A 24,700-nucleotide genomic window follows, 5' to 3' on the forward strand; every position below is an offset into this window, starting at 1 on the left:
CAGAGCAGTTCCGGTTAAACAGATCTGCTATTCAAGCCGACGGTCTCCCCCTTTCAATAGGAAGGAATAAGGGAAGCTGCTGACGAGGAGTGATGACAGCCGCTGCCAGTAGCAGTGATAGTGGGTTCAGTAATCTAATAAACTGCGTTATTATGCTTTTTGGAGTCAAATGGCTAAATAAAACCGATGTGGAGTCCTTTTAAAATACCATTTTTAGAGCAGTTCTGTGCAAATTGTGATTCGTGAGAAATGCGATATTTAAGCCTTTATATATTGCTATTATAACCATTGTTCTGAATCACCCTCATAATGAACATACAGGTAATTATAACTCGCATCCCATGTAAATAATCAATGCAAAATGTTATGGGCATTCAAAGTAGTGTTTTTTTCATGTTTCATATCTCTCTTCTTTGTCCTTAAAACAGAAGATGGTATTATAATAGAGTTTGTAAAAGTATCCCAACTAGTCATACATAATCCTAGTCTGTTTTTCCGGCTGACAAACTTAGCAGCAGTACCTCGGCCATGAACATAAGCAGGATCCCAGCATTCCCATTCATTATAAATTTACGGTGTTTCATTTTTGTCTCCATCACCAGAAAGCGGCTTGAAGAGCAGCTTTCCTGACTGACTGAGAAGTCCTCTGATGAAGGCAGGGTGCTGCAGTGGCCACAATTTCTGGCGTCAGGGGCTGGAAGCAGGACCTTACACTGCTCCAGCTCAGCTTTCCTTTTCAGGAGACCAGATCAACGGTCTTAGGAATAAGCCATGTTATGTAGGCTTCCTCCTCCCCGACAAGCACAGCTGTGTAATATAAAATAGAAGAAAGAATTTGGCATCCAACGAGAGGATGGGATTTATTTTTTTTTTATTGCCGGTTATGAGGATTGTTTGGTAGAGTACCAAGAGAAACGGAGAGCGTGGTCTGACTTCTCTCTTTTGCCGTTTTTGGTCTTTGCCAATTTGGCACTCGCCAGAGGAAGACTCGATTTCATCTGGGAAAGAAACAAGCTAGCTCTTGGATGCTGTGAGGTGGAAGTGTCTCAGCCTGATGGTTGTTGTTCCCAAAGCCATGCCTCAGAGTTTTTTAGAATTTTTTTTTTTTTTTATTTAGAAATGAGGGAGAAGAGAGTAAATGATCTCAGCTCTCAGAACAAGTCAATAAAATGACTAAATACCTAAAAATGACAAAGTTGTATGGTCTAAACATTAAGTGGGCTGAGAACAACGTGTCCTGTATTTCTGATGATTGAAGGGAAGAGTCATAAAAGCACGTAACAAAGTTTTTAGTTCTAAAGACACATGTTTTTGAACTATTCAGGTGGATCAACTTCAAAAAGTGATTTTCTAAGGGGCTTTCTAACTTTAAAATGTATTCTTAAATTTTACTAAGGGTTACCTTATATTTTTGAAAAAGTAACCATTCATGAAACTCAGATGACCCTACCTACAAATCACAGATTCAAACCCAGCCTTTAACACTAAATGATGCCTTTTAAGGAGAGGTTTACCCAGTAACAGGCTTCTTACTTTTAGTTACTATTCTTTTAGTTCCTTAGCTACATGCATTTGAAACTTAATGGCCTATGTGCCTGCAGTATGACTACCTGTTTTGAGCATCTCCTTGAGTTTATTGTCAAGATTACTGCTATCTCAGCTTTAAATTTCACCTTGCTTATGAGAAAGTGGACTTGTGAGTCCTTCAGGGGAGCTACATGTTGAGGGCAGATGTCCAATGTGCGGATTCTGGACCAAGTGCTTTTGGCGGGCTGGTCATACCTATTTCACACTTTTCCTGAAGGAAAAATCAGTTGCAGTGTGAATTCTCCTTTCAAAACCAACCAGGTGGCTTGTAGTCAGTTGCAGTTAGGGCTGTGGTGATCAGGAACAGAATTGTAGGAGCCAGCAGATCTCCTCCTTGCAACTTCTTGCAGGCTTATCAAAATGATTTATGGCCTGATCTTTGGTTTCCTTGGGTCAGTCAATGGCAGCTGCCGTCTGGTGAAGGAAGCATTTGGTTCTTACTCCCAGAACTGAACAAGTGGGACCCCTCAGGGCCTGTGTTTGTCTCCCTGTGGTTCAGCTCTCTCTGAATCAGATAGGCATCATAAATCTTCAAAGACTGTTGAAACCCATTTTTCCACTTTCAATACCTAATTGCTAGTGGTTCAGTCCTTCTGAAACCAATGCTGTCCTCTGTCGGCTCTTCGGAATCTCCTCTAAAAAGACACATTTTCTGCTGGCATCATCTACCTCACTACCATATTCCTGCCCACAGGATGTCATTATGGGTTCTGTGAACTTGTTGAAAACTGATGCGCTTTCTTACGTTTTTTTTTTCTCTTATTTAATGGATCCAAGTTCCTTGCAGGAATAAGGAGTCTGTCTGTCTTTTTTGGTCCACCTTGTGCCTGGGCTTTAGTGACGATGATCATTTGTGAAAAATACAAGCTTGTTACCTGAAGGCAGTAATCCATGAAAAAAAGGCCTTCCCTCTCCTTTGGCTTTGTTGGGGAGGAGGAGCGGCTTGTCGTTGGATCAGAAGAGCCAGATATCAAGTCCTGGTGACTAAATACAACTTTCTCCACCATGACAGAAGCTGACAGTTAGACTCAGCAATGCTAACGATTGAGCTGCAGTGTTGTGTATAGGTTATGTGCTACAATTCAAGAAAGATAAGAAACAAATGGATAAAGTCCAGAAGAGAGAAATGAGCACTAAGTGTTTTAGAAAAAATAACTTTCTGAAAGAGTGGAAGAATTGGGATTGTTCCACGTAAGAACAGCAGGTTGGGACACCATTACTCTTCAAATATAAAACACGTCTTGTTGCAAAGAGAAAAGAACAGGTTTTCCAGTGGTAGATAAGAGGCCAAAATAGAAGAAGAAGAAAAAACATTTAGATTTGAAATTTTCAACAAAAAGTATATTGAAGCACTGGAATAGCTTGCTGGGGAGATCACAGGAGTATTTAAAAGGTGATGTTAGGAAGAAGTTAGACAAAGATCTGTCAATCAGAGGTATGGTTGATCCTGCCATTGTGAATAGGATTAGGGTAGATGCCTGCTTGAGATCCCTTTATTGCCCTGCTTTTTATTAATGGAAGTTTCTCATGATGAGGACCAAAATCTTTCTATTCACAGACAGCCAGGTGTCTCATTCTTTGTGGTTCTGATTTGGAGAAGAAAGGCCCCCACAGGGTAAATAACAAAACTGAATGTTAGCCTTTTTCCCTGTGTGGCATAACTCAAAGATAGATTTAAAAGGCACTTCCAATGTTTTAGATGCTAGTAAGCTGGAACCCCTTTCACAGTGGACTGGAGTCCTGAGGGCTTTCAGATGCAGGAGGGCAGTCGATGTCTTAAATAAGCTGGCCTTACTCTTTCAGCTAGCTTAGCTTCTCTGTAAATGTTCACGGTATGCTTTTCGACTCTGACAACATCCTCTTAAGAAATAAAGTTTTACTTTACTCTTGTATTTTACTGTATTTGAAGTATATCTATTTGAAGAATGAGACCAGTATCTTAATTTTCAGTCTGGAGACCTTCAAAATACTTCTGTCTGGGCTCTTGCACACTTTCCTTCTGAAAAGGGTCATAACCAGAATATTTTGTAGCATTTTGAATGCCCTAGCCATTAGAATTAATCAATCATATTTTATTTAATGTTACTCTGAAGATATCCCCGCTTACATTTAACTTCTAGAAGAATAAAGCAGAGCAAACTCCAGTTCCACTGAACTTTTTGTTACTACCCTAAGTATTTGTATCTTTTAGTTGAAAGATGCTGTGGAATTATTTAAAATGTAATGCTTTGTAATTATTTCCAGAGTAACCAAATATATTCATTTTTCTATTTTAGGAACTGCATCTGTGGCTGTTGCAGGTCTTCTTGCAGCTCTGCGTATCACCAAGAACAGGTTATCAGATCACACAGTATTGTTCCAGGGAGCTGGAGAGGTTTGTATTTTTATACATCAGGAAAATTTGTAAGCTGGAGATTTTTCTTAATATTTAATCCAGTTATATGTATCTAATTAACAAGAATATTAAATGGGTAGAATGATCACTAACACCTAAGGAAAGTTGGTTCTTAATTCAAATGTAAACTTACAGAAAAATCTCTGCTCATCTGGTCAAGCCTCATATTTTTCATAAGACATTTTGTGGAGATCTGTTCTCATTCTAAAACTTCAGGTTTTAGCTCTTCAGCTATAAATTATTGAACTGCTCTCAATAAAACCAAACAAAACTTTTTGGAAACATGAGGAAATATATCAGGCCACCAAAGAGAAATGAAATAAAATATATTTACCAGACTCAGTGTTATTTAGTAAGAAGCAGTGCCCCTTTGATTTTTCCTGTCATTAAATATAGTTTTTCAGTATTCCACATGTAAAGATCATCCACTTCTGAAGATTTTCATGCACATTATTTTTTATAATAATTTTTCAACATAAATTTCTAAGCCACTAACACACAAGTGAAGATTGTACTTATCTACAGCGTGGCTAGCTGTCGTCTCTTGTATGAAGTCTATAACCCCATGCAAGCTTCTGGAAAATATTATTCACGGTCTCCAAACCCCTCTGTAGGTGCAATATACTAATCCAGCTTTATGTAGTCCAGGTATTTTTAATTTGATTCAATATTTGGTGCTACTGAGATCAGGTCTGTAGTTTTCAGGATGACTTGCATCCATGTCTGGCTTGTTAGTGCCTTTGTACATGAAGACTGTCTGTCTCTCTGAAGTTCCTTCCCTTGGTTTCGCTCCATGTTCAACAGACAGATGAATCCATGGTCTAATGTTTACCTTTTTTTGTTAGTGTTGTCAGTGTGCCTGTTGCTGTAAAGAGATATCATCTGCTGGTAGATGTCTTCCCAGCTGTGGGAGCTTCTTCCTAATAAAACTAATTATTTCTTAACTAAAAAAGGGGAATCTCACTTGATTCTCAGTGAAACTGAATAATAAAATATAAGAAATAGAACCAAGCCCATAAATATGTATATGGGTTGGTAATCAGAAATACTGAGTCTTCTCTTGGCTTGTTTTGTTGCCTGTTTTCCAATGTGTACCTGTATGACATTTGATCTGTTGGATGAAATATTATAAAATCCAGTAAGAATGAGACATGTTTCAGCAAAATATTGGTAAGTGACTTTTTCTCACCCCGGCTTTCACTGGGAGCACAGCCAAGTCTAGAGTTACAAAACACATTAATAGTAGGTAAAAGGAGACTTACGTTCTTGATGGACATTTTAAAAAAAGTTAAGAGCAAAAAGTCTTTTAGGATTGCATTTTATTTTCTGGCATGCAGAGTGTGGTTTCTTTTGGTTTAAATTGCAAAAAAAAAATCTAATGAACAAAATAAAATTTCAAAGAAGAAAAAATATTTAATGTATTCTGAGATGATTATGTGGAATAAATGCTAGCACTTTTCATTATAGTTTAAACATTTATTATGCTCTCCACACTGTAAATGCCATCTTAAGATTTATCTATACTCTGATTTATCTATACAGTTTAAGATTTATCTATACTATTTATCTACATCAAGGTTTCTAATTACCAAATGGTAGCAACAGTTCCCTAGTGTTTACTTTAAGAAAAAAGTAATGATTCAGTTTTATTGTTAAATAAAATTAAGAAACTTATCAAAAATAGTGGGTAGAGGAAACAAGAGTCCAGGGGATTTCTTTCATTTCTAGTTTCACATGCTACTTTTCTTCTCTCTCCTTCAGGCTGCACTTGGGATAGCAAACCTCATTGTTATGGCTATGGAAAAAGAAGGGGTACCTAAAGATGTAGCTGTCAAAAGGATATGGATGGTTGACTCAAAGGGATTAATAGTAAAGGTAATACAATTTTCTCATTCTTTTAAATATCATTATAGTTATTTGCAGTCTGTAAATAAAGGCAAGAGTGTATTCTTTCTGAAAGTGGCTACAGCGATTTATGTCTCTTGACGTAGCAAGCTGTTTTTCTTCTCTAAAGTGCATTAAATGAATGACAGACTCCTACGTTACTTGGGGGGGGGTATGATTATACTTGGAGTTCCTGCTCTATTTCTATTAGAGATGAGCACATATCGAAGAGAATTTTTCAGCAGTTCACTAAAAAACACATACGGAAAGAAATGTTCAACTTGTGGCTTTAGTATTTCCCATGTTAATGCGACTATTATTTGTTAGCACAATCTTGCACAAAGATGCATAGATCCATTGTAAGGATAGCATTCAAGGTTTTTTTTGAAAGGAGCAAAAATATTTTTGAAAAGAATATTTTCCTGGTGTTGCAAGCATGTCATCCTTCTGCGAGGACTGGGATATATGGCATCAAATAGCTTCTCTGCACAGTGATATAGCTCATGTTGCAGATGTTGTGGTCTGCAGTGCTATCAACACTGGTCAGAATTTGAAGCTGCTGAGAGACTTCATCAGTCACCCTTACCTCATTCCTTCCACGTGCCAAAATAAAGAAACGTATGAATTCCATGTGCCAGAATAAAGAAACCAGTATGTTTTAAAAGGTGGTTATGTATTTAATAGTTTGTGAGCTACTTGAAAGAAAGGGATGAGAGGCCAGTTGGCTTTGCTTTTTCGCCTTGCCTGTTGGTTAGCAGTGTTTATGGTCATCTGTGGTGGTGCTACGCTCTTGTGCAGTGTTCTTTAGCTGTCTAATGGTTAGGATTTTTTGTAGTTCACATACCTTTCCATCAGGAGCACGCATTCTGCTGTCAGTATCTGTGTTGGTTTATTGAACCTTTTAAAGGAAAAAGAGTAGGATCATAGACACTGAGATGGGAGAGTGTTACTAAGGTCATCTTGGACATCTCTTGCCAGAAAGCACAAAAGCAGCCTGATCAGGTACAGAAGATAGCTGGTATTTGCTACTATCTAAGACACAGATTCTTTTCTTTCTGTTGTTTTTTTGTTTGTTTGTTTTAATGAGTCCTTTTGGTTTTCATCTAATAATCTTAAAGTGCTTTTGCGTCCAAACACAGACGACTGAAGGCCTGTTTATCTTCTGTGGCCGTTGAAACTTAGATGTTGCCTAAGAAATATGGTCTGTTGCAAAATTTCCTCCACCATAGAGACTGGGATTATCAAATAATACAATTGAACTAAAATCACCTCTTGGTGGTGTTAAGGAAACAAACTGACAGGGGCAGAAGTATAGGAACTTTACAATCCTAAAGCAGTAAAACTGATCTCGTCTGCGTGTCCATCCAGCCAAGGTGGTTAACCAGCCTTTCTTCTCTCCTGCTCCTTTCCTCTTCCTGCTTCTTTTACACCTCTCGCTGCTAATTTGCTAGTCAGCCGAGAAGCTGGGTTGTTGCTCTTGGTACGCAGCAACTAATTCCTTTCACAGTTTCTAAATTTTTAGTGACTCAGTGACTGTATTCTTTCCTCACCACCTTCTAGCTTCAGCGCTCTCAAGCAGTGCCAAAACCAATCAGCATCTCACACAGCCTCTAACTTCGTTTCCTCTGCGTATTCTTCTTGGTGGGGCTTTAATTTGGGTTTTATCCAAAAAGCAGTCCACTGAATTTCATGTCCTGCCCAGAGTATATTTGCAAACTGTTCATGATAGCCAGACATAACAGCTGTCTGAGATAGATTAGGGCTGAATTTGTGGCCAGATGTTGAAGCAAGCAGCGGGAGCGGACGGTGCACATTTCGGGTCATTGCTGGTGTTCCTGGAAGACCTGGGAGCACCAGTATCCCTGTCTGGCTGTCCTGGGGGGACTTGAGACTGGGTGGGTGCTTACTGCTGTGGTGCGTTTGAGTGCAGAGCCTGCTGGACCTAGAAGCTGGAGATACTTCAGTGAGAGGTCTGAGCTGGGCATAAGGAAAACCTATCCTTGGTCTATGGCTCTGCATGTCCTCTCTTGGCTTTCTTCTGCAGCTAAATGTTCCCCCTAAAAAGTAAAAAAACCTTAAAAGTGCCCCCCCCCCCCCCCCCCCCCAAAATAAAAAAAAAAGAAAGAATGCGCAACGTAAGCCTCTTGATTCTTATGATTTAACTGCTGGGAAGTCATACATACAGCAAGTAAATAATTAAGCTATTCCTGGTTATTTTTTCTGTCCTGAGAGGGAATGCTGTACTTTAGGTCCACTTAGGAAATTATTTTGGCTTTAGTTGATTGCAGAAGAGTGCTGCAAGACTAGAAGGACTTTCCAAAATCTTAGAAATGAGATAAGAGAAGTAAAATGAGGAAGATTTTTGAGAAAACTGTGCAATGGGAAGGACTATATTGTTAGAAACCTTTTCATCATTGCAAAGATAAGATTTGCCAAGCCACTGCTTAGCTCACCGGTCAACCAACTTTTGCGTAAACTAACCCCACTTTTATTTCTTACTACTAAGGAGGTATATCAATGGAAACCTGTTGGAAACCGTTAAACAAGAGTCCCTTAAAATTTGCCCCATCGAAAACTGCCTGATCAAAAGAGTTTTACTTGAAGCAGGGAGACCTTTTCAGTCCCAGAAATACTCTGATCTGTTGCTTTAGCAGTATGAGAAATAACAGACTCTCTGAAGACTGAGCGCTTACTTTGTCCAACTAAACTAATTTTTACATCATTTTTATTCTATACTGTCCTTTGATCATTATTTTTGCAATGCATGATTATAGATTTAAACATTGTTTCTCCTTTCATCTGCTTTCTGTAGTATTTCAACCCGTGCAAAGCAAAGAAAATTAACCTTGGAACTTTTATTGACCTGACTGCAAACACTTTCCACCTTTTTCTTCTGCCCCCACCCCCAAAAGCTGCCACGAAGTCACTTATCAGACTTCTGTAGTTGATTTTTCCTTTGTGGCTTTTTAATTGTTCAAGTGCAGCTGTGTTTTCATTTTCCTGTTAATATTTTTTTTTATTTTTCCCCTGGGAACCATCTTTTTTCCTTAAACCAAATTTGGTGACCAAGTTTTCTGCTATGTTGTGGTGAAAGAGCTGGCGATGAAGGCTATGTTTGTTATACTGCCTATAGCTGTGTTCTCAAGTTCATTCTAGAGACCTTATGATGTTTTTCATACTGTTTTGCAGTTGTTGAGGTGTTTTTTAATCTGTTCAGTGTGCTTTCACCTTTTGAAACTTTTTTTTTTCTCCAAAGGTGTGGATGAGGAAGGGTTGCAGATCATAATATCGTTGGAATTTTGCCACTTGAACTATATGACTTTACTCTTTGAAACAGGTATCACTGCTCTTGAAATGGCCTCTTCAGTATCCCAGTGCATTCAGATGGGAGTTTTAATATTTAATTAAAAGATACCTTTAAAGTTTCTGTTGCACTCTTGTGTACTTGCAGATTATGCATAAGCAGTTTGGACTCATCTTTAATTCTGAATTTCTGAATTCTGTCAAATTATCATATTCTGTCTGCTTAGTGAATAGATATTTACCTATGCGAACACTTTCTAGGCTTTCTAGGTCAGCACAGTAATACTTGTGTGTAATCAAGTGCTCTGTATTTTAAATGTCCATTAGATGTGTGATCTTAACCCCTGTAAGACTTCAGATCATGTGAGTGAAGCCCAAACTGAATGGCAAGAACAAGAACATCAGTTGAGGTCTGATAGCTGAAGGCCTCAGAATATCGATCTTTGTAAGAGGAGGACTGATACAGACCCCAAAAGTTTATGAATTTATGTGGTCCTAAATAATTAGAATCCTGTAGGTATCCTGTAGATAATCCTCTAAAATGTTTTCCTTTTCCCTCTTCCTTCCCCCATTGGAATATCCTTGGCAATCTTATTTAGAAAAGGTCCTCACGACCAATTAACTGGCAGTGGGTATGACCCTTATTGAAGTTCATGGTTTGGTCGAAGCTGGATACATGCATAGTTAAGCTTTGCTTAGAGAACGATGGAAGAGAAAGGAGGACATTTGGGACCGATAGCAGAATTTCAGTGCTGTATAGGTGTGTTCGCTCCTATTACAGTCAGCAGAGCTCATGTAATACGTGAAAGAGCCTTTAGAGCTCTCAATCAAGTATCTTAATATTGAACTGAATCCCATTCTGACTGTCTGATTGTTACTGAATTTTCTTATTTTTTGAGCAATAATTGCTTTTAAAAAAAAAGTTTGGATTTTGTCTGTCCTACATACTAATTTGATAATGCTTTTAATGTTAACTTTTACATACCACTTTAATATTATATTTGCCTCTTCTGCTAACTTTTAATTATTTCTAGCTCTCTTTTTATCAAGTCAATTATTCTCTTTACTTTTGTCCTGGAGCAGTTCATTTATGGCTGACTGCAACTGGTTATGACTTTTCTAGCCAAAAAACTGCTTGCCTCTTAGCAAAGATGCAATGTCTTGGGTATCTCCAAGGCGTCACAATCACTTAAAGCAGTTTCTGCCTTATTTTACTCATGTAAATCTGATCTCATCCCAACAAAGCAATCCTTTCTGCTTTGTCAGTTACTCTGATGCCTGGGGAATTGTTCTGTGCCGTTCATTTTGCATTTATCTTGTTCTATATGAAGTATAAGTTCTGCAGAAAGGAAACACATTAATTTGTCTTGGAACGCTTGTGGCATTACTCATACTCGGCCAGTCGTATGTGAAAACAAGTGAGGACAAGGCGAAAGGATGATCGGTGGGGTGTGCTCAAGGAATACCCACATGATTTTCTCTTTTAGAGACGCCACCAAAAATTTGGGTGTTAAATTTGTTAGCATGTAAGTGTTTCCTCTTTGACACCATGTACGTTAGATGTACTGATGAGATGGTGACCTAATTTGGATGGTTTATGGTTTCTTTTGCTCGCGGTCTGTTATTGAAATGAATGATTGTTTTGCTCCATTTTGCTTCTGTTGTTCTGTGGGTTCCTGACTTGCTCTGCTTCTCAGATCTTATCTCCTTGAAAGAACTGTCTTTCTAAATTTTGTCGTGCCTGTTAACCATGTGTGCTTATTTACATGGAAAGGGTATTTTATAAATTTTACGGGACTTAAATGAACAGGCCTAATCTTCTAACAAATGTGTTTTTATTAAAGTCAACACCAGAATTACATTTCTTACCTAAATCGTATGTTTTACTGGCAACCATTATGACACTATCTCCTCAAAATGTTGTGGTTTTTCACTGTTTATTAATTCTGTGTCCGAGTTGCCTTGTCTGGTTTTAACCCGCTCTCTTCACCTTTAGGTATTAGGTGATGGGCCTGATTAGGAGGCGTGGTCACTTTATAATCAGGGCCTCGGTATGAGGATTTGGGAGGGCTTGTATGTCTCTGCTTTTTGGTTCCTAGACAGTGTGGCACAGGAGTGCCTGTCACCTGCAAGCCCTTGGGCTTTAGTAAGCCCTGGCCAGTGAGTCCGTATCCATACCTCCACCTTTATTTTTTTGGTATTTTGTGACTCCTCATCACTGATACTCTGCCAGAGTTCTGGCTAGGGAGGGCGGGCTGGCCTGTCCCCTTCTAGCATGCTCTCTGTGCCTGTCCTGTTCCTTCCCTTTCATCCTTCTGGGCGACTCCTCAGAGAGGTCCCTCAGCTCCCAGTGCTGTCTACAGCCCCTGCCTTGAGCCCTCCAGATGGTTCATCAACAACCTTTACACCGCAGATTTACTTGTGATGAAAGCCACGTAGAGATCATCTCCCAACAGGGAGATGTTTCCCCACCTTCTCCCATGACTCTTAACCACATCCTTTTTTCCCCCTTCTTCCTTGATGCTGGAACATGCAAATAAAACCAAAATATTTTGCAGTTGGAAATACTCAACTTACTAATGGACTGCTTTGCTTTTTGGTCTACAGTTCTCAGGTCTTTTGTGGTTCTTGTGCCTTCAGTATTTCAGAACCTCGGATGAGTTTATTAATTTATCTGTGTGCTGTTCTCTGTTCTCTTGTTTAAATAAGCCGCTGTTGACACAGTCAAATGGAGGCAAGTGTTTATATAAATAGATTTGTGCCTCCCTGGTTGTGAGACGGGACGAGTGCCAGCGCCGCCTCTCATGTGGGACAGCACAGTCATCGGGGTGCTCTGGCTTATTCTCAGCTGCCTCCCAGCTGACGGAAAGAGCAAATCTTGGAGAGCTTCCAGCCCTGCCTTTCTCACCTCGCTGACAGAAAGCCGCTCTGCTCTTTCAACCCTGGTTCGTGGGGCAGCCCCGTCAGGAGCAGCTCAAACGGGCCATGGCGTTAGGCTTCACATTGGCGGTATTTGTGAGATTTGCCTCCTGTTTGGTAATATCCCATATAGATGTCTGCTGTGCAGTCTGGTCTCCTGTTTTTACAGCTGTTTTCTATGAATTTTCTCATGGTTTTATTGATGGGTCATTTTTGTTTGTTATATGAGCTTCAGTTTGATTCTCTAATATGATGATACGAGTAACTTTCTGTGGAAACTGTGAGGTACATTTGCTTGAAGCCTGATCCCAGTATCTCCTTTGCTTCTTCTGCTGTTGATTGGTTAACCTCTCTAAAACTAGGAACTGCGTTTTCAGTTCAAATCCAAAATACAAGCAGTTTTTCATAAAACTATTAACTGCTGAGTCCTGTTACTTCCTTTTGCTCCTTGAATTAAAATGTCCTGCTGTCCAAGTGACTTCATTTTACTATTCGGAATAATAATATATAATTATTATATACTCTCATCCATTAGGGAGTATAGACATTTTAGGATTGCCAAGGTCTTTCATACATAATGTCACCATCAGAGAATGCTGCTATTGTTTCTTTATCTCTGTACTTCATCTGCTGACTTAACACAGTCCACATTGTAACTCATTTGCTAATAAAGAATTTAGCTCATATTACTTTCCATCTGAGATACCACGGTGATTTCTAATGTAGCAACATATCTGTTTTCGGGTTGCTTTTGTTCTCTTTTGTTCAAATCCCAAATACCCCATAGGTTTCTTGGTACAAAATGATACCGTGGTAGAGGCAATACTTTCCCCCTTTGAAGTGCTTTCTGACATTTTCACTGAGTTCACTCACGGTTTATTAAGCTTTTTGAGTGTTTTTAATATTCTTCAACTTCAGCATTCTGGTGAAGGTGTATTGTATAGTTTATTCAGGCAGCCTGAGTGTGCATTAATCATGTTATGGTTGTAGGAGACAGATGAAGTATTCTATAAGCGGCTGGCTGACATCTTGCAATCGCCAGCCCTTGTTCTGGTTGGGGACTTCAACCTGCCGGGTATCTGCTGGAAATATAACACAGCAGAGAGCAGGCAGGCTAGGAGGTTCCTCGAGTGCCTGGAAGATAACTTCCTGACACAACTGGTAGGTGAGCCTACCAGGGGAGGTGCCTTGCTAGACCTACTGCTCACAAACAGAAAAGGACTAGTGGGAGATGTGGTGGTCGGAGGTCGTCTTGGGGTTAGTGATCACGAAATGATCAAGTTTTCAATTCGTAGTGATGTAAGGAGGGGGGTTAGCAAAACCTCTGCCTTGGACTTCATGAGGGCCGACTTCGACTTGTTCAGGACACTGGTTGAGAGAGTCCCTTGAGAGACAGTCCTGAAGGGCAAAGGGGTCCAGGAAGGCTGGACGCTCTTCAAGGAGGAAATCTTAAAGGCCCAGGAGCAGGCTGTCCCCAAGTGTCGCAAGTCTAAAGGGTGGGGAAAATGGCCAGTCTGGATGAATAAGGAACTTCGCATAGGACTTAGGAATAAAAGGAGGGTTTACCACCTTTGGAAGAAGGGACAGACAACTCAGGAGGAGTACAGAGATCTCGTTAGGTTATACAGAGAGAAAATTAGGAAGGCAAAAGCCCAGCTGGAGCTCAATTTGGCCACTAACATTAAAGACAACAAAAAAAGCTTTTATAAATACATCAACGAAAAGAAAGCCAGGGAGAATCTCCATCCCTTACTGGATGCTGGGGGGAAAGTTGCAACCAATGACGAGGAGAAGGCTGAGATACTTAATGCCTTCTTTGCCTCTGTCTTCAATAGTCAGACCAGCTATCCCCAGGGTGCTCAGTCTCCTGAGCTAGAAGATAAGGATGGAGAGCAGAACAACCCACCCATAATCCAGGAGGAAGTAGTCAATGATCTGCTTCTACACCTAGACGCACATAAGTCTATGGGGCCGGATGGGATTCACCCAAGAGTACTCAGGCAGCTGGCGGGAGAGCTTACCAATCCTCTCTCCATCATCTATCAACAATCCTGGTCAGCAGGGCAGGTGCCAGATGACTGGAGGGTGGCTAATGTGATGCCCATCTACAAGAAGGGTCGGAAGGAGGATCTGGGGAACTATAGGCCTGTCAGCCTGACCTCGGTACCAGGAAAGATCATGGAGAGGATCATCTTGAGTGAGCTCTCACGGCAAGTGCAGGGCAGCCAAGGGATCAGGGCCAGCCAGCATGGGTTTAGGAAAGGGAGGTCCTGCTTAACCAACCTGATCTCTTTCTATGACCACGTGACCCGCCTTCTGGATGCAGGGAAGGCTGTGGACGTTGTCTGTCTGGACTTTGGTAAGGCTTTGACACCGTCCCCCACAGCATTCTCCTGGAGAAGCTGGCGAATCATGGCATAGACAAGTGTACTCTTCCCTGGGTAAAAAACTGGCTGGATGGCCGTGCCCAGAGAGTTGTGATTAATGGGATGAAATCCTCTTGGTGGCCGGTTACCAGTGGTATCCCTCAGGGCTCAGTTTTGGGGCCAGTTTTGTTTAATATCTTTATCAATGATCTGGATGAGGGGATTGAGTGCACCCTCAGTAAGTTTGCAGATGACACCAAACTAGGTGGGAGTGTTGATCTGCTTGAGGGTAGGAAGGCTCTACAGAGGGATCTGGACAGGCTGGATCGATGGGCCAAGGCCAACTGTATGAGGTTTAATAAGGCCAAGTGCCGGGTCCTGCATTTTGGTCACAACAACCCCAAGCAACGCTACAGGCTTGGGGAAGAGTGGCTGGAAAGCTGCCCGGCAGAAAAGGACCTGGGGGTGCTGGTGGACGGCCAGCTTAACATGAGCCAGCAATGTGCCCAGGTGGCCAAGAAGGCCAACAGCATCCTGGCTTGTATCAGGAATAGTGTGGCCAGCAGGAGCAGGGAAGTGATCGTGTCTCTGTACTCGGCACTGGTGAGGCCTCACCTCGAGTGCTGTGTTCAGTTCTGGGCCCCTCTGTACAAGAGGGACATCGAGGCGCTGGAGTGTGTCCAGAGGAGAGCTACCAGGCTGGTGAGGGGTCTGGAGACCAGGTCATATGAGGAGAGGCTGAGGGAGCTGGGCATGTTTAGCTTGGAGAAGAGGAGGCTGAGGGGAGACCTCATTGCCCTCTACAGCTACCTGAAAGGAGGTTGGAGAGAGGTGGGTGTTGGCCTCTTCTCCCGGGTGAATAATGACAGGACCAGAGGAAATAGTCTGAAGGTGCAGCAGGGGAGGTTTAGGTTAGATATTAGGAAGAATGACTTTACTGAAAGAGTGGTCAGGCACTGGAACAGCCTGCCCAGGGAGGTGGTTGAGTCACCATCCCTAGAGGTGTTTAAGAAACGTCTAGATGTGGCACTTCAGGGCGTGCTCTAGTGGCAGAGATTGTAGGTTGTTTGGTTAGACTTGATGATCTTAAGGGTCCTTTCCAACCATGAAGATTCTGTGATTCTGTCTTCCTGGTACTCTGGTATGTAGTTTGGTTGGTTGGGTTTTTTTTTATTCAAGAAAACTTATTATAAGGCCCTTACCAAACGACTTATATTATTTCCTTATCTTTCATAGAATATATATATATTATATTATATGAAATAGAATATATTCTATGAAAGATATATATATATAAAATATTGTATGAAATAGAATATATTCTATGAAAGATAAGGAAATAATATAAGTATATAAGAATACATAGCATTGTGAGAAGTTGTATCATGAAACGTTGGTACTTTTTTTATTTCTTTCTTGGGATGTTGAATACATTTGGGAAGTTAAAGCAAAAAGAATGTATAGCCTCTTTTTCTAACTTTACCTTCCCCCTTCTTTTGAAAGAGTTTGGGAGTTTGTATCTCGCCGTCTGAATAGCTGCACAGGTATCGTGTCAAGTTTGTTAGTTCGTCTGTGGATTTCCGCGTGAAAGACTTTCTTTTTGGATTTAGGGAGTGTCACTTGATCCAGGAAAGATGCTTGTTACACATCGTAGAAAACATATTACAACTTAGGACAGCTGCTGTCTGGCCTAGATGAGTCTTCATACTGCTATTTGAACAACGGTGCGATAACATCCTTTGGTAGGAACCAGTAGAAAAATTCCTGCTGTGCGTGGCAAGCACTGAAGTCCTACGGTGAGACTGTATTGAGGCTTGGCACACTGAAAGGGGCACATCTTTAGATTGCTGTTTTTTCTGAGCCCTTTTCATAGAATGAATGAATTTTTAATAATGCTAAAAGAGAAAGGCAGTGGACTTAGAAGACAAATACAAATGTGACTGAAGATGATGTTTCTACTTAAAAGACTCAGAGCTTCACACACAGAACCACAGAGCTCATTTAAATTCTTTCTCAGTATGGGGTATTTAAAATTTTTCCTTTTTAAAAGAAGGAGGGAAATATCAGTGAGCTGTGTGCCGTGTTAGTATCTTAGGATTATGGAGATGGAGGCAGACCAGAGCAGTTTCTGGTTTGTGCTGCCTTGTGTTGTTCCTGCACAGCACACTTCCCAGCAGCAGATCGCCAGCGTACAAAAGCTGGCTAAGCCAGGGCTGGAAATGGAAATGTCAGAAGACAGACTCTGCGCTTCGGGAAGATCTGATAGTCCGAGCAGCTCTGCACTGACGGGTCATCTCTCCGGTGTCAGGAGAGAGGCAAGACAGAAAAACCACACAAATCCACAATTGAGACTTCTGCATTTTGGCTCCATCCTCTTCTCTCTGCTGACAAAAACTCTGTGATTTCTTATTCCGGCTATAGGCATTCGGGGGCGGATGTCTGGAAGCTTGTACTAAATGGACTGGCAACCCCTTAGTTTGAGGTTAAGCATGCACAAAACTGAATTGTTTCTTCCTTCCTGCATGTCATTGCTTGCCCCGTTTGCAGGGCACAGAGGAAAGCTAGCCGTGCTCTTGCTGCCGCCTCTCTACTCTGTGGAGAGCAGAACTTAAGAATTTGCCAATCTGGGGAGAAAAAATACTATCTAAAGCACCGAGGAAAAAATACTATCTAAAGCACTGTCCTCTAAATTATTGGAGTTTTGTAACCAAATCAACTGGCTGGCCTTGAAATCTCAGACACGGTTTTTAGGTAGGTGTTACGTAGCTCCTTTAGGATCACTGAATTATCAATTAAAATACATTTCTGACAATCAATTTAAAACATGTATTAAAAAAACCCTCACCATAGAATTTCTTTCATAAGCATTTCCCAAGCAAAAATCTCTACGTACATAGCTGTTGTTTTTTTTGGTAAACCACAGAATTTAATATTTCATTCTTAGTTAATATACTAGAGAAATATTTACTTGGAGACATGATTCATTCTGACTAATGGGATCAAGCTAATTCAGACCAAAGCTGAATAAAGAAATAAATTTAAATGTGTTTGGGGTTTGGTTTGGGGTTTTGTTTTTTTGTTTTTTTTGTTTTTTGTTTTTTTTTGTTTGTTTTTAGAGTGTGAAATGAAGGGCAGACAGAATTTTAGTTAGGGCAGAAGTGAATGTGACCTAAGCTGACCCATCTGGCTAGCACTCGTCTCACTAGCCAGAGGCTCGGAAGGCATTGCAGTGGGTGACATCAGCTTACTGTTTGAGTATTCCTTTGTAACTAAATAAGTGAGAGATGATTGTTAATGTCAGTAGAAAATGGGACTTTGACTCCTTGGTGTTGCATCAATAAGTGTTTCCACAGCTCTGCCATTATCTTAATTTTAAAATGTTGAAGTACCTCTTCGAAAATGAATCAAGTGTAAAACTGTATAAAGGAGTAATCGGTTTCATGCAGGATTTTGGTTATTTGTTTTGATAAAAAAAATGAAAGAATATCAACATTTTTCTCCAGGAAGATGTCAGCCTGGCCTCTCAGCTGTTAAGCACAGTGGAAAACATTGGAGGTCACCTTTCCTAAGAGATCTGCCCAGATCAGCAGATCCTGGAGGCGCTCAGGGCTACCAGCCTGCCACAGCCTGAAGAATGAGCTGGTCATAGGAAGTGATTTCATTTTTCATGGTAGCCCAGGGCAGTCTCCTGGAGGTTGGATTTTAAGACCAGATTGAAAACCGGCTTCCTCAATAGCAGCCTGATAAGCTGTTGAGGAACCAACTGCAGAAGCAGCATGGGATCGGATAGTTGCCCATGGCACCCATTCCCAGCTGCCCAGGAATCCTGCCTCCAAGTCTGGCTCTGTCGAACGCTTCAATTTCAACCAACCAGCCAATTAGAATGAAAAGTGGCTTTTATTTATAGTATTTTGAGTTATACCTAGCAACAAGCTTTTGGCCTGAAAGTCATAAATGCATTTTTTTTCTTGGGTGACTAAAAGGAAAAATTAATATAGTTCCCTTGAAAGTGTTAAGCAAAACACCCGCTTTAAAATGAGATGCATCTAAACCGTGTGTGTAGACTGTGGGGACATCTGCTGGGGTGCTGGGAAGTGGCAGACTTCAAAATGCGTATTGACGGTGGAATGATTCGAGCATGTGTATGCCAAAAATTGTTAATATTGCAGCATTTTCTCGAGGCTAAGAATTTCACATTTTACCCGCAAAGGAAACCAGGTGCCCGTATCGCAGTATTTCCATGGTAATCGCTGTAGGAGAACACTTAAGACCCGTATAAGCACATCCAGCCATAACCCTCCTAATTTAAAAACTCTGTATTTTGGTCATGTAAAAAAAAAAATCCGTGGAAGAGGAGAAATCTCTGGAAATTCCTTGTAATCACGGGTGAGCCAAGAGAAGCTGGCGTCCTGTGAGGCCGACCAGCTCCGTCAGCCCCGACCACATAACAGCCTTCCTTGGCTTCCTGTGGTACCCTCGGGATGGAAATGCTTTTCTTGCAGCTGGAAATGAAAAATGGCCTTCCCTCCTGTCTACCAGCCCTTGTGGTGGCCGGCCGAGGACCAGCAGAGGAGCTTCGGTGATGGGACTGGCACAGCCCCACATTGCCACGTGGCCGAATCGTGGTCTGAAATGTAGCATCAGATTTCTCATTTTTATTAAAATTATGCAAAAATGCCATTATAAAACTAATCCTGTCTTGAATTCAGTAATGGACACGGCCATAAATTGAACCAAAATTGTCAAATTCATAGACTTTGTTGGAATCACGGGCTGAATTCTGTTCTAATACTTCAGTATGGTCTTAATTAACTTGCTAAGATTAAGGGGACTTTCATCTTATCAGTTGGAAAAGATGTGGCTAGGGAGGTGGTACATATATCTGTTCTGGCTATTGGGTCTAAATTACGTTTAGCATTTCATTTTCCTCGTGTACTTCCCCTATATATCTGTGTCATCTGCTTCTTGCTCTCTGAAATTGTAAGATGTTTGAGGGGCTGGCACCGTCTTCTAGATTTGTGTTTGAAAGGTGCCTTTGCAGTGATGTTTTCTGGATGAAACGAGGGGTGGAGGTGTATGCCTTTTAAACTCTTCTGCTGAAACTTTCAGATGCCTGTGTACAGACAGAGGTCCACATATTTAGGCAATTAATATAATTTTCACAAATTCTGGCCCCTTCTTGCCCCACACTCCACGTTACTTACACTGAGCTCAAATCCTCTTTGCAGCCCAGTCAATGTCAATGATACTCCGAAGTTCTTTTCCCTACATCTGTCATATTCCATTTGGAAACCTTGCTGGGCATCGATGGGTGGAAATTGCCAGTATAGATCAGGGCGAAAGTTGTTTCACAGCTGAGTCAATTTTGTTAATGCAAAAACAGTGCACCAGACATCTGGTTAGAATTAGTTTTATTCCATCCTTAAGAATGAATGACTTAAATATGAAAAATGTGGAGCAAAATATAGGCTCCCCGATAGTCTATATACTCCCCCCATATAGTCTCTATACTTTTAGACAAGAGCAAAGCCGAAAAAGCCAGAAGAAACGAATTTTGTTTTGCTAAGTTACGAATCCCCCTCGTGCATCCTGGTGCATCCGTACTGTTTGCTATATCAATATTTTTATGCTTTATCATTAGCAACTTTAAGTGTTTGACCAAATGTTAAGAGGTAGAACAGCTTTAAGAATGCTTCAAAGAAGAAATCAATGATGCTTTCATATAATTGTTAATACTGTGGTGTTCTACAGCTGTTATGAATTTAAAGTAAAAATGTTGAATTTAATTTACCTACTGCTTAGAGAAATAATTAGTCCTAGATTATCCTAAATGTGTTAGCTGTACACAGTGTAACTGTGTCTATTACAGTATCTGGTGATAGACGCAAAAGTAGAAATGAAAATAGGACATGTTAAACCAGATACTTTGTACACTGATTATCCCAGGATATTAGGTTCCATTAAACTTTTAATAACTATTCTTTTTTTTTTTCCTTATTCAGGGGCGTGCCTCATTAACATCTGAGAAGGAACGTTTTGCCCATGAACATGGTGAAATGAAAAATCTACAAGATATTGTTAAAGATATAAAACCATCCGTGCTAATAGGTAATTTCTTTTACTTTAAAGCAATGACCTTATTCTTTGTTGGAAAAAAAAAACGGGGATGTGGCTTTGTCTGAAGACAGGATCGAGTTCCTCTGAACAGAGTTTACCTTTGTGTGTTTTTAGAAAACACTAGGTGTACAATGGACTCTATTAAGCAACTGAACAAATAGTAACTATCCAAGCATGTAACACTGCTTTCACTCCAAGCCATCCGTTTTACAGGGGGAATAATCCGAGTTGGTTTAAACATCTGATGGAGAACCTTATCACCTTCCTAAATTACTTCTGATTTAATGTGGATGGTGTAATACAAACAACCTCCAACTTAGACTGAGAAAATTCAGCTAAGTGCGTGTAAAGCTGTGCAAATATGAGCATGATGTAGCTGTGAACCTTCTTTCCCCTCATATTTAGGTCCTTAGCCACCAGCCCTTTGTGCAGACCAAAACACAGATTTTACAAAGACTTTTTCTTTTTTAAAAGATGCAGGATTTGGGATCTCTGTAAAGGAGTGCTCAGCTCTCTGCAGTTTGGTTATTATATTCCCATGACAGTTTCAGGAATGAACTGCAAGTCCTCTTAAATAATTTTTTTTTAATATGTAAGACTTGAAATTTCTATCTGGCTAGTAAAATCATTCATCAGATGCTGGGAAATCTGAAACGCCACAGTGAAAATTATCCTACATTTTAAGAGCTACCTTTTCAACTATGCCTAGACCACATGGTCCTAAAATCTGCTTTTGACAATGATCATGATTGAGGTAAATAAAGCTTCTCTTTTTCTATGCTCCATAAAGATATGACTGCCAGAGAGAGACCATGTAGTCTAGAAAATTTATTTAGTAGAAATCAAGGCTGAAAAAGCTAGTGGAACAGAAGAATAGATCGAATGATCTGTAATATTTATCTAGATAAAGGTGTGTGGATGCTTAGGGAATGTTTGCTGTCATGAAATAAGGATTTTTACAGTGTGTCGTTTTTATATCTAAATCTACGTGGCACTTTCCCTCGAGGTCACTTTCTCCTAAGCCATACTGCATAATGAAGGCTCTTCCAACAGAAACAACAAGGAAAATTAATACTGTTTTTTTTTCGGTTTGGAGGACTAGTCATTCTGTATCTTCCCCCGTGGCAGCAGGAGTCATAGGGATGATGTACTCCTTCTCCCAGTGTTTTACTTTGTCTCAGCAAATCCTCATATACATTTTATCGCCTGCGATGGCTCAAGGGAAAGTCTTAGTTTAGCTTGACCAAATATAAGAAATTGCAATTTTAAAATGAAATAAGTCAGTGAGGTTGTGCAGAGCATTTTGTTTTAACTTTATAGCTGAAGGTAGTTGTCATTCTTACTATTGGCTATCCAGAAGCAGTTTTAGAAGATATTAAACTGATATAAAAGATATTTGGTAACTGCAGACTTAACCAGAAACTAAGGGGTGTAACAGGCTCTTATGCAAGTGGGTCAAAATCATGACTGCAATAACTCTTCATCAAACATACAGTGGCCCAGCTGGTCTAGCAGAGCGTTTGCATCAAAGCATCCGTGTCCATTCACAGAAGGTGAAGTACAGAGAGCTCAGATTTGCAAAAAAATAGTTGTATGTGACAGAAATGTTTGAGCAAGAGATGTTTAAACTTTGAAAGAAGTCACTGATTTGCATCGAGTTACCTCTTTTGTTACCCATGGGATCAGAATAAAGGAGATTTGTCCAGACGCGAACGCAAATGGCTCTTAGACATTATTTGGCCCACATTAAGCAGCTAAAGAGCCTGTCGTAGGGTGCTTGGGCTTTCAGTAGACCTCTTCGGAAAGCTCAATTTAAAACAATTCAGGGAATTTCAGTGGGGCACCCGCCTCTGCCCACTGAGGGCAGAGACTGAGCTTGAAGATGTCTCTGTAAGATGATACCATGCTTTGTGTAGAAGCAGTCAGAAAATACTCTGAGGCACCTTTATGAAATGTTAGTCCTGTGTGTGACCTTCTAGGCAGTTCTGCGAGGTGAGGACCCCTTTCACCTCCCTCCAAGTACCTTGTGCTCTCCTTGGGCGGACGCCAGCCTGTCCTTTTAGAGTGGGCAATGTTGGCATGCTCACCGTGACGAGACATTAGACGACTGACCCAAGAGAGATCCTCTCCTGGCCCAGGTTTGAATCCATTCCTACTCCCCCAAGAGAGGGAACAACAGCTTTTTTCCTACTGTTGAAACTCCGATGTTGCATGGAAAGCAGACCAGGCGCTGGGGGCTCTGAGCAAGAAGGAGGCTACCTTCTCTACGAGCCAAACGATAGAGGCCTCCCTGGACATAAAGATTTACTTAAGTTTACTCCAAGGTCTGTTTATCTGTTTTTCACTGAAGGCGTGGAGAGCAAGGACCTGGTCCTTGGATTCCCAAATCTTGTAGGTTAGGCAGAAATACAGGGGTATTGGCATCTCAAAAACATCACACACCCCCCTTTTTGGCTGTGAGTACAGAATGGCGAATAGAAAACCATCACTGGTGGGATGGAAAGGAATGTACTAAAAAAAAATGTTGCTGTCAGGGAAGCCTTAGACTCAAAAATGGGATTATTCTTCATCTGAGGCTGGAGATGACAGAATGATCAGCTCTAGAAGGCAGAGACTTTACTCGTCATGTCAGAAAAAAATGAAATCTGATACACTGGATTTGGGAGAAACTGTCCAGTCTGTTGCACGAGCCTTTAGGAGAGAGAGTTGTACCTTCGTACTCCTTATTGGCCTTACCTGCCAATTAGGTGATACATTTCTAATTTATATAAAGTGCCTAAGAAAAATGAAATGAGAAATTCACCAAACTGTACAGGGTTGAATAGATTCTGCCTTGTGTTAGCGATAATACTGAAGGTTCACTATTGCAAAATCTTTTATACAAAACTTTATTTTAACCACCTTATGAAAAAGGTTGAATTCCATTGTAAAAAGGGAGGTATGCCATCAAAAGAGCTCTGTTCCTTTAAAAGTGACCTTGAACTGATGGCATTTGTCTGCTTGTTATGTGTGTTTCTCTTCTTTAGGAGTTGCTGCAATTGGTGGTGCTTTTACTAAAGAAATTCTGCAGGATATGGCTGCTCTAAACAAACGTCCCATTATTTTTGCTCTCAGCAATCCTACCAGCAAAGCAGAATGCACTGCTGAGCAGTGCTACAAATATACAGAGGTAACAAAAGATTAACATTTCTCCAGTATGTACGTAGTGAAAACTAAGTGTGAAATGAAATTTAAAATGGGAGGAAGACAGAGGGTGGAGTAGCAACTGCTAATCATATCTCTGTGTGTAAGTAAAATGAGTTAAACTAAGTAACATATTTTTCAGATTTTATCAAGACGATTTCACTGAAGTCAATACATGCATGCACCCTCAAAAAACATTTAATAGTTTTTATTGATGTTGGGCATGACTCATAGTCTGGATTATAACTGAAGCATCAGTAACCGTCAATCGTTAAAGCCTCATGCCTGTTTTTGAACTGTACCACTTTGTGTTATATACACACACAGTGGGCTGCTTTTCATTTAAGATTTTATAAATACTCTTTAGGGTAAGAAAATACTTCAGTACAGAAAATAGAATCTTTAAAATAATTCTTTATTAAGAACTGGGGTAATTGACTCCTTTTACAAAGATTTCTATTACGGAGGCATGGGTGAAAATTAAGGGAACCGCGCTTGCTTATTTATTATTGTATTATAGAAGTGCTAATAAACATGTTATGCTGTAATTTAGTCCAGAATGTGAAATGTATGAGTACTTGACTGTATGTGTTTCATAGTGGATTGTGTTTGGATTTCTTGTCAAATACAGGGCAGTTTGAATGAAAGTTTCACAATGTTTAAAAGACAAATTTAGCGTGCCCGCTCCCCACTGCACAATGCACAATTACAGCGCAGTGCGAGAGCCAGGGAAGCTGCCTGCATGAAGGGCTGGGTATAGCGGGTAATGACATCTGGTAAGCAGGGCAAAAGACACACTGAAGTATTTGATCCATCACCAAAACATATAATAAGCCAGCCATGATAGTACTGCATGACACCAAACCAAACAGAATATTCTTCTGAAGAGCTGAATAGCAACAGTGGCATATTTTAAAATGCACGTTTCCAGTTCTCTAAAATGGGC

At 40.5% G+C, this 24,700-nt stretch overlaps 1 protein-coding gene across 1 annotated transcript in view; it reads left to right on the top strand.

Moving 5' to 3' along the window:
- The window catches only part of ME1 (malic enzyme 1), a 202,029-nt gene that overhangs the window by 165,526 nt on the left and 11,803 nt on the right, over window positions 1-24,700 (top strand). The window contains exons 8-11 of the mRNA XM_054195416.1: window positions 3,864-3,961; window positions 5,744-5,857; window positions 20,457-20,562; window positions 23,598-23,740. Of these exons, the coding sequence (XP_054051391.1) occupies window positions 3,864-3,961; window positions 5,744-5,857; window positions 20,457-20,562; window positions 23,598-23,740 (461 nt within the window). The remainder of the gene's footprint in view (window positions 1-3,863; window positions 3,962-5,743; window positions 5,858-20,456; window positions 20,563-23,597; window positions 23,741-24,700) is intronic.

This window comes from Rissa tridactyla, chromosome 3, assembly GCF_028500815.1.
Source record: "Rissa tridactyla isolate bRisTri1 chromosome 3, bRisTri1.patW.cur.20221130, whole genome shotgun sequence".
NCBI classification, from domain to species: Eukaryota; Metazoa; Chordata; class Aves; order Charadriiformes; family Laridae; genus Rissa; species Rissa tridactyla.